This window comes from Vipera ursinii (genome assembly GCF_947247035.1).
Source record: "Vipera ursinii genome assembly, chromosome: 16".
Lineage (NCBI taxonomy): Eukaryota > Metazoa > Chordata > Lepidosauria > Squamata > Viperidae > Vipera > Vipera ursinii.
This window is the reverse complement of record NC_139529.1, coordinates 1242559-1252441: the sequence shown is the minus strand read 5'-3', so window position 1 is coordinate 1252441 and position 9883 is coordinate 1242559. Positions and strand designations below refer to the sequence as shown.

At 51.6% G+C, this 9883-nt stretch overlaps 1 protein-coding gene across 3 annotated transcripts in view; it reads left to right on the top strand.

Annotated features, from left to right (window-relative positions):
* The first annotated feature begins 2225 nt into the window (after positions 1–2225).
* Positions 2226–9883, top strand: part of BRD3 (bromodomain containing 3) — a 28753-nt gene continuing 21095 nt past the window's right edge. For 2 of the 3 annotated variants that reach the window (XM_083375253.1, XM_083375251.1), the window contains exons 1-2: positions 2226–2328; positions 9318–9649. In XM_083375253.1, the coding sequence (XP_083231379.1) occupies positions 9449–9649 (201 nt within the window). In that variant the 5' untranslated portion in view covers positions 2226–2328; positions 9318–9448. Of the gene's footprint in view, positions 2329–9308; positions 9650–9883 lie in introns of those variants that run through there. The other variant, XM_083375252.1, reaches the window with a different exon arrangement.

Genomic DNA, 9883 nt, shown 5'->3' with positions numbered 1-9883 from the left:
GATCATTTGGGCCTTTCTCTGGCCCAAAGTGCAGGTTCTGCACATGGAGGGGAGCTGCCAGCCTCTTTCACTCGGTTTGCTTAGCATCTGGGAGGCCCGGAGCAGTGGTGGTTGGGTGAGGCAACCATGTGGCCAACTCACTTAAGGACCACAATTTATGATTGTAGCTAGCAGGTTTTGTTACAATTGTAAGTCGAGAATTATACGTGTAGCATTCTGCAATTGTGGCTGTCTAGGGCAGGACCCAAGTCAGGCTAATAGGGGCTGACTCTATCTCGGAGCCTGTGCTTGGCTCAGCTGGTGCTGTGGGGCTTCCCTGATTCATCAGACTTAAAATATTCCATTTTAAGCCACTTGTCAACCTCCAATGATTACATTTAATGAATTCAATCATTTTCTCCTCTTGTGAATAATCCTGAATTGAATGAGTGAACAATCTTCTGATTTTATTACTTTACAGTGACCGAGTATCCCCAAGAAGCAGTTGTGGAAATAAATCAATGTTGGGTAGACCTGAACTGTTGAACAACCATCATGTGTACCATGTATACTATAATGATAATTTATTAAAATTGTAAGCCACTCAATAACTCAGGGCAGTTCATAGCAAAGTAATTACTATTACAATAAAAGATATAAACTGGCAAGTGTAAGGAAGCCAGGGGTGTGAAAGGCACGTGAAAATAACTTATGGGAGAGTGGAAGAAGAGCCACGGCCTAGACAAGGATCTGATGAATGAAACCGTGAGTCCAAAGGAGGGGGGGGAACGATCTCAGAGGGGGCCCTCCCTCCTTCACTGAAAAGCAGGGAGGGGGGAGCAGTGCTTTCAGACTTGCAAGGTCAGTTATTGTGACCTTACAGTAAGTGTATTACACTAGTTGAGGAAGTCCTCAGTTAACAATGATTCAGAGGAATTTGTCATTAAGTGGTGCAGTCCTAAAGTGTGACATCATGTGACTGCATTATTTACCAAAACGATACTGATGCTCCGTTGCCATTGCTAAGCATGGATAGGAGGCCCAGGCATTTCACAAGCAGGCTGGCAGGTAGGTAAGTGGCTGCTGCCATACAGGGAGGGCGTGCGGGTGGCCAGCATGGCATGAGCACAACGAGTGTGTGTGGGAAAGTGAAAGTAACTTACCAGTATGACTTGCAGCTTCCCCACTGACTTCGCTTGTGGGAAGCTGCCAGGAAAGATTGCAAATGGGTATCGTCTGACTGCGAGATGCTGCAACTGTTGTTTGTCTAAGCCAGCTGCCACCCAGACTGCGGTCATGTGGCATTAGGGGTGCTGGGACAGCCAGAATTTTGAGGATCCATCTGCAGTACCACTCGGTACCACTGTAACTTTGAACGGAGAGTGAACAAGTGGTCACGAGGACTACCTGAATTTATAGTTTTGGAGCCAGCTTTTCACAACAACAGCAGAGAGTTGGGCACATCCAGATCTCTGGGGGAATCGGAGAGCAGCTGCTGCAGCAGAGAAGGCACACTTGCGAAGTCTGTCGGAACACGGAGTGTGCCAATCTTGCAGGAACAAATCGGCTGAGCAGATGCTGTGGGAGGCAGGTGGTCCCTCAAGTAACCAGGCACCGTGGCAATGCAGGGCTTATAGGCAGCAACCACCCCGTTGTATCTCGTTTGCAAGCAAACCAGCAACCACACACCTCACAGGGCAGGGGGCTTGCAAGGGTTTTCGGAACTGAGCATGTGGGAGGCCGCATTCTGGACCAACCGAAGCTCCTGGCTGGTCCTCGTGGGCAGCCCCACGCAGGGCATGTGACAGAAGTCCAGCCGTGTGTCGACCCGGGACCGTCTGAACGGCCCCGTCCCAGGAAGACGCGCGCGAAGGTCTTCGCTGAGACCCCCGCCGCTCCTCCAGGGGGGAGGGGCCCGAGGAGAGGCGCTCCGGCCGCCCCGGCTCGCTCGGCCAGGCCCTTCGCGGCCTGCACCTCGGAGGCTTCCGGAGCAGAAGCGGAGCCGGCGGGTGCCTGGGCCGCGCCGCCTCGCTTCCTTCAGCCGCCAGGCCGCCTCCGTCCCCGCCACGCAGCCCCGGCGGGCGGCCGAGCCGAGGCCCACCTGGCCGGGCCGCCCAGCGCTTTGTTGGCGGCGCGGCGAAGAAAGGCGGCGCGCGCAGGCTGGGGTTTGTAGTCCCCGCCGGGCGGAGCGCCGCGCCAGGCCGAGCCAGCGAACTACGCTTCCCGGCGGCCCGCGCGGCCGGCGCATGAGCGCAGCGCTGCGCCCCGTCCGCGCATCAGCCCGACTGGCCTCGGCGGGCGGCGGCGGCGGACCGGAGCGGCGGCGGCGGCGGCGGCAGGAGCGGCTCGGTACGCAGCGCCAGCCAGCAGCCAGCCAGCCTGCCCGCCCGCCCGCCCGCCCGGCGGCCTGGCCAGGCGGCGGCGGCGGCGGCGGGCCCAAGTAAGCGGGCGGGCGGGCCAGGCCGGGAGGGGAGGGGCGGCGCGGGCCCCCAACCGCCGTGCGGGGGAGGGGCGCGGCGGCGACAAAGGCGGGCGGGGGGCGGCGACTCCCTCCGCGCCATCTTCGCCGGCGGCGCCACACAAAGGCCGGCGCCATTCGGTGGGCCCTCCAAGCGGCGCCTCCGGGGCGGCCGAAGCCGGGGCGGCCAACGGGGGTCCCCAGTGTGGCCGGGGGGTCTCTTCCCGCCCCCTGGCCGCCGGCGGGGATCCGCGGAAGGTGCGGCGCTCGGGGTCTCCGCCGCTGCGCCTCCCCCGAAGTTGGGGCGGCCTCCCCGGCGGGCTCCCACGCGGCCTCGGCCGGCCCTGGAGGGCGGCGGGGGCGGCTCTCCCGGGGCTTCCAGCGGCGAGAAGGGGCCTCGGCCACGGCCGTCCAGGGCGGCCCTCTTTGGGCCGCGGAGTCGGTGCACCCGCGGCCCGGCTGCCTCCTCCGGGCGGGTGCCAGCCTGCTGCCGGGATGGAGGTAGCAGCTGCCGCCGCCGCCGCCGGGCCGAGCGAGACAGGCAGCCATTCATCGCTGGGCCGTATATATACATTTAAAAAACTGGCATTGGCAGCCTGGAAGAACCGGCAAAGAAAGTTATGTGACACCTGTCAAAACTCAAGAGTGGGTTGAGGAAGAAGCTGGGGAGGACAGGCGGGTGAGGGTGGCTCCCCGGCTAAAGCTGGATAGAGAAGTCGGGGTGGAAAGTGCAGCTCAAATGGTGAATGAAATTTTGCCAGACAGAGACCTGCTAGCCAAACGTGCCGAATGTGCCATAACTGATTGGGGAAAGACCTTAAGCCCTAGGTGTCAAGCCAGGATTGGGCCTGCTTGCCCAGATCAGCAGGAAGGGAGGCACTTGGGCAGCTGGGTCAAGGATTCCAGCACAAGACGAGGTGTCCTTTGCCCTGTCCTTTAGGGAAACGGTGAAAATGCATTTCTTTCGTCAGGCTTTGAACTCTTAATTAGTTTCAATCTTGGGTGGATGGACTCCATATTTTGTGTTGTGTTTTTTAACTTGCAATCCAGCTTGAGTGCTTTATATTAGCAGAAGGGCAAGATGCAATGTTCATCATAAATGCCATGTTTCGGAGGTTGTAAATCCTGGCTTATTTAGCGAGCAATAACAAAGCTACTCTATGGTTTGAGCCAGTGTTTCTCTGGATGTTGCTTGGCGCTTATGGACTTTGACCCAAGGCAGGAAAGCTCACATGCAGCCAGTGGTGCACTGTTGAAGGTTTTTCCACTTTCAGGCTCCTTAAAAAGCAGGTAGGAACTTACTTTCTCTTCTCCACCAGAACTAACTAACCCAGTTCTCAGGAGGGGATTTGAGGCTTTTAGGTTGCCGTAGGAGAGAATTAAAGGCTTCAAGTTACTTTGCTGGACTCTAGGTCTGAAGCTGTAACTCCCTACTTTCTAATATTTAGTAAAAACGCTTGGAGGATAATCTTTGGATTATGATACTAATTGATTGAAGCTCCTGAAGCGCAAGTGGATGGAGTCATATATCAATACTGAAGTGCAGAGCTATGAATAAGTCCATTTGCCTATGAAATTACAATGGCACTGTGATGGCCCTGCTTTGGTTATCAAGTAACATTTGCTATTCCTGCCCAGATGATACTAACCTGTATCTTGGAGAAGCCCAGCTGGCACAGATGTTGTTGAAGATGTTAGGAGAGATGCTGGCGCTCCCTTTTCCAGGCCTGCCTGGGGAAAACAGATGGAAGAGAGGGCCATCCTAAGCTGTGGGTGAACTGTGGAAGAGAAGGTGTGCTTTGTTAGCCTAGTTTTGGTACTGAAGTTGTGTGCCCCCCCCCCGGTCCTGTGTAGATTCATTCAGCAGTAAGTCTGATGGAATAGCCTCATTTCAGTGTGCAGGCTTGAGACGTTCTGTGACTTGGTTCGTGCACTCTCTATACATTGTTTTCTTAAGCATCTTAAGAATGATGGAAGTTTGCACATCAAGCTATCTGAGCTTTACCAACGGCAGTACAGTGGCTGGCTCATGGACAGCAGCTGAAATGGTTTTGCGTGCAGTGATGCAGTCAATCCTACTTCAGCCATCCTACTTTGTGGGCTTTTATGTGTAATGGAAACAAGGTTTCCTAGCAGTTGAGGTTCCAAGGGGTCTTTGGTGCTCTATGATTTTGGTGGTTTTCTTGCAGACATTTCATTACCGAACTAAGGAACATCATCTGTGTGCAGGGCAGGCGGGTCCAGGGCTGTATTTGTCTCGGGCCATATATAATATATAATATAGTTCATCTGTATACATGTATAAATGTTAAAAGTTTACAATCTGGTGGGACCGCATAACTACCTTTCCAGGGCTGTGGGTTGGACATGCCTGGTGAAGGGATTGGGGATTGCTCTCGCTTTAGATGCCTGTGGCTTGCCCTGTCAGGTGCGAGTGGTCTTGCTGGTTCTTTGTGGTTTATTGTTAGCTTGTTTGTCTGAGTTGGGGTTCCATTGCAGTACATTGAATTTAATGTTTCCCTCGTATAAATAAGCTGGAGGCTTTGAGTCTCTGGAGGCCTCTGCTACACCGGTTGGTGGAAGGGAGTTTTGGTTTTCGAACAGCCCGCTCACTGCCTGAATCACGGGAAAGCAGAAGGACCTACGCCGGTTGGATCCTGTGCTACGGGAGCCTTATTCACCAGGACATCTAAGCTTATCCCATGGAAGCGTGCAAAATCACCACTTTGGCTTTTTAAAAAACAGCTCAACTGGGTTGGAGAGTGAATGCGTGATCCTGGCTGGCTGAATGTCCTTTTAGAATCACGGTCTTTGTAACTGCTTGCCTTCCCCAGCATCAGGTCTTGGAAGGAAGAGAAGGAAACTCGGGGTAAATCACCCAATTCCCTACGGTTGCTTTGGACTACAACTCCCATAACCCCTAGTCAGAAATGTCAGAGATGATGAAAATCCTCATTGCCAGGAGACCAGTGTGCAAAACTCGGCTCCTAAGCAGGGGGGCAGACTCCCAAGGTGGAAGGAGCCCCCCCCGGAGGAGAGCCGGGGGGGCACGAAGGTGGGCACAGCAGGAATTTAGGCTGTCTTGTAAAAGAAGCTGCTGGAATCCAGGACGCCAGACACCCCCCCCCCCTCGAGCTTTATGCTTTGTCTCTTACTTGATTTATATACAGCAGTAAAAATTGTCAGCAGAATTGCAGCATTTCTTCTGTCATTAAGGCTCATGAGTTTTTGACAAATGTAAAAACCGGATGCATGAGAGTGTGTGTGTGTGTGTGAGTGTGTGTGTGTGTGTGTATCATTCTTGGAGAAAGTTAAGCCTTTTCTTTCTGTTTGTGGGATTCAGAACTTTTCTTTTTCCTTGCCGAAGTAATTGAGAACCAATTTGGTGTAGCAGTTAAAAGAAACCGGAAGATGGCAAATTGTAGTCCTCCCTCCCTCCCTCCCTCAGGGATGAAAGCCGGATGGGTGACTCTGGGGCAGGCCTTCTCCCCCTCTCCCCAACCCGTCTCACAGGAGTGTCGTAGTGGAGAGAAGAGAAGTTACGTATGCTGCCTTCAACTGAAACAGCAGCCTACAAGTAAAGACAATTGCCAAGACCTGAGAAACCTTTGCAGTGGCCCACCAGGCATTTGCTTCCTCTGTGACCTGCTGCGGACGCCTCCCTTGTGGCTCTCTGCCCATCTCTGCTCTAGGGGTCTGGCAGGTTGGAGGGCAAAGCGAGTCCTTCTCCGGCACCGCCAGGGTGGTGTCCCTGGCTCCTGGGCTCAATAGGTGGGCTTCTCCTGGGACCCTTCAGCTCTGGTTTCCAGCCAGCCAGGCCCCTCTTCCTTCGGCATGGCAGCTGAGGAAGCCTAAGAGCCGTGAGACAGAGGAGTCTTCTTCTGCAAAAGCTTCCTGAGCGTCTCCTTCAGGCACTTTTGACGAACTTCTTGGCAGCCCCTGAGTTCTCAGACTCGTTTCAAAGCACGGACTGACTGCATTTTAGGAGAGTGGGAGGATTAGCACCGTAGCTTAGATCTAAGAGCAGCCTAAGCATCTGGACTCCACCTGATGACTGAAGAAAGCCAACGTCTTGCTTTGCTTTGAAGCAGAGACCTGGATAATGAAAGGTAGGGGTGCCCAGGAGGCGCCCTGGGAAGGTAGGAAGTGGCTCCATAATTTCTGCATTACTCATGCCATTATTGAACTTGTATAATAACATTTAAAGGGAGATTGCTGGGATGAGTTTTCCAGAGCCCTTCATTTTCCCCCTATTATCTTGCACCTCTTCAGGAGGGCAAGAACAGAAAAACAACATACTTTTTGGTTGTTAAAACACAGGTAGTTGTAACAGAATCAAAGAATTGGATGATGGGTTGTGTGTAATCAGTAGAACTTACTGAATCGTTTCCCATCATTTATAGCCAGAAGTAACTTTGTAAATTCTGTGCTATGGAAACTACTGTTGTTTTAATCTATTCCAAAGTTTTCCAAGATCACTGCAGGTGGGGACTGTAGCGAAGAAATTAAAAGACGCTTGCTCCTCGGGAGGAAAGCCATGGCAAATCTAGACAGCACACTAAAAAGCAGAGACATCACCCTGCCAACAAAAGTGCGTATAGTCAAGGCTATGGTCTTCCCAGTTGCAATGTATGGCAGTGAAAGTTGGGCCATAAGAAAGGCTGAGCGCCAAAGAATTGAGGCCTTTGAACTCTGGTGCTGGAGAAGACTCCTGCGAGTCCCTTGGACTGCAAGGCGATCAAACCGGTCAGTCCTAGAGGAGATCAACCCTGACTGCTCTTTAGAAGGCCAGATCCTGAAGCTAAAACTCAAGTACTTTGGCCACCTAATGAGGAGGAAGGACTCCCTGGAGAAGAGCCTCATGCTGGGAAAGGTGGAGGGCAAGAGAAGAAGGGGACGACAGAGAATGAGGTGGCTGGATGGAGTCACTGAAGCAGTAGGCCTTAGCCTCAATGGACTCCAGAAGATGGTAGAGGACAGGAAGGCCTGGAGGAACATTGTCCATAGGGTCGCGATGGGTCGGACATGACTTCGCAGCTAACAACAACAACAACAAAAGTTTTGGAGATTGATACCAAATTATAAACTCTTATGGTAATGAAAAACTGCTTCAGAATGTCAGAAAAAGATGGAATTGGGGAGTGTCTATAAGGGGGGGAGGGGGAAGTTTTGCAACCTGTCCCAGTTTTTTCCCCGTTTAGGTGGATCCATGTACCCCAAAGTGGTGGGGGTCCCTGTAGATTGGAAGGTCAGATGCCTGGGCCATCTAGGTACTTTGCACTCTTTTCTGGCCACATGGATTGGCACATGATAGCCAGAAATGTTTGAGGAAACCCTTGGTTTATTGTTTGGAAGTTTTTATTTTACCGAAACTCCACCCTCAGGAAAAGTTTTACCTCCCAGGTGACTCATTTCTTCATGTGGACAGCTCTGCTTCCCCCCCCCCCCCCGTGATGGGAAGCCTGTGGTGGAATTGGCAGTTTTTACTGGGAGAAAAAGAGAGCCACTCCTGGAATAGTTTTATTGGTTGCCTTCTTTGGGACATCTCCCCTAAATAAACAAATTATATCTTTGTTATGTGAATTCTTGAAAACATCAAATCTTCATTCACTTGAAATGGCTGATGGTACAGAAATTGATTTTTGCACTTTGCTCTTTGTGTCATTTTACTTTATTGTCAGAATGGAAATGCCCCGAGAGGCTTATGGTTAGTAGTTTTAAATTAATATAGTCCTTTTGCTAGTACTTCACTTCTCGGTCTAATGTTAAAAAAGAATGTTTAGCTATTTTGAAGAACTATTGTTGCTTAGTTAGATGAAAACCACGTCATTGTATGGGTTGCCCTATATATACATAATCATTTGGAGTTATATTGATGATTAGGGAAGTTTCAATGCTCTCTGAGCTTGGCTGTTTTCTTGCAGACATTCCTTTATTGATAATTGTAGGATTATTCACTCTTTCTTCAAGAGGCACACATTGACAGGCTCCAGTTTTGTGTAACACTAGATGAGGCCAATGCAAGGTGCTTCAGGAAGTTGTGGGAATCCACCATCATTAAAGCATAAAGGCCCCTATTTTTGGGTGCATAGCTGTTGGGTTCTGGTAAATTGGGTTTGAGACTTCAGATGTGTGCTACTTTTCCCTCTGCCCATGGGAAGAACTAGCCGTGGCCTTAGAAAGAGGGGATGGAATGGAAGACCCCCTTTCTCTGATGTTTGCAATTGTCACAGTGGAATCTCTGATCTTATCAGTTGTTCATAAAGGGTCTCTCTTTCTTCAAGTCACCCGTGGTTGATAGGTGGCAGTTTATTGTACTTAATAAGCATATCGCCGATGGAGTCTCTCAGTGTCTTTAGGAATGTTCTGTTCTGCGTGTGTCCTTTTATGTAATAGCAATAGCATTTAGACTTATATACCGCTTCACCCAGTGCTTTACAGCCCTCTCTAAGCGGTTTACAGGGTCAGCCTCTTGCCCCCAACAATCTGGGTCCTCATTTTACCGACCTCGGAAGGACGGAAGGCTGAGTCAACCTTGAGCCGGTGAGACTCGAACAGCCAAACTGCTGGCAGCCGGCAGTCAGCAGAAGTACTGCGCTCAACCACTGGGCCACCAGGGCTCTGCGCCTGTCACGCTGTTCATCCGAGTCATCAGCCTGGATGGCTTGTGGTCCCAGAGCTGATGGCCTCTTCCTCTGCTCTGGGAGATCCAGGGAATGATGGGGTTGCAAGATAGGAGATTTTCTATCTGGAGCGCCAAGTAATCATGGAATCTGGAAAAAGAGGTTGGATGCTTGGTCCACAAGACATTTTGTTTTTCATAATGCCATCTTCTTCCCGCAGAAGAAACTGACATGCCTTTTCTCCTTGCCCTTTCCAGGCTGCATAGCCGGTCCCAGGAAATGGGATGCCCATCCCATGTGGGGAGCATAAAAGGCGGCTCTCCTCCTCCCCCCCCCTTTTGCTGCTGCTGCTGCTGCTGCCCCCAGTGAAGCACAGAGGCGGGGAACCATGTCTGCCCTTACCTCAGCCATCCAGGCCCCCCAGGGGCCAGTCAATCCCCCTCCCCCAGAGGTCACCAACCCTAGCAAGCCCGGGAGGAAGACGAACCAGCTGCAGTATATGCAGAACGTGGTGGTGAAGACCCTGTGGAAGCACCAGTTTGCGTGGCCCTTCTATCAACCAGTGGATGCCATTAAATTAAACTTACCGGTGAGTGACATTTCTTGGCTGTGTGGCTGTCTCCTTTTTTCTGCCTCTGTCGAGACGTTTAGCATTTAACCTGCAACATGGTTAAATTTAAAACTGGGACATGCTATAGGTTACATTGCGCGAAGGTAGTCTTTTGAAGCTGTCTGCAAAGAGTTAAAATTAAGTGTCGCCTCAGGTGCAAAGCGAGATTCAGGAGGTTTTGTTGCCTCTGGTTGCAACCAAAGACCGTGTTCG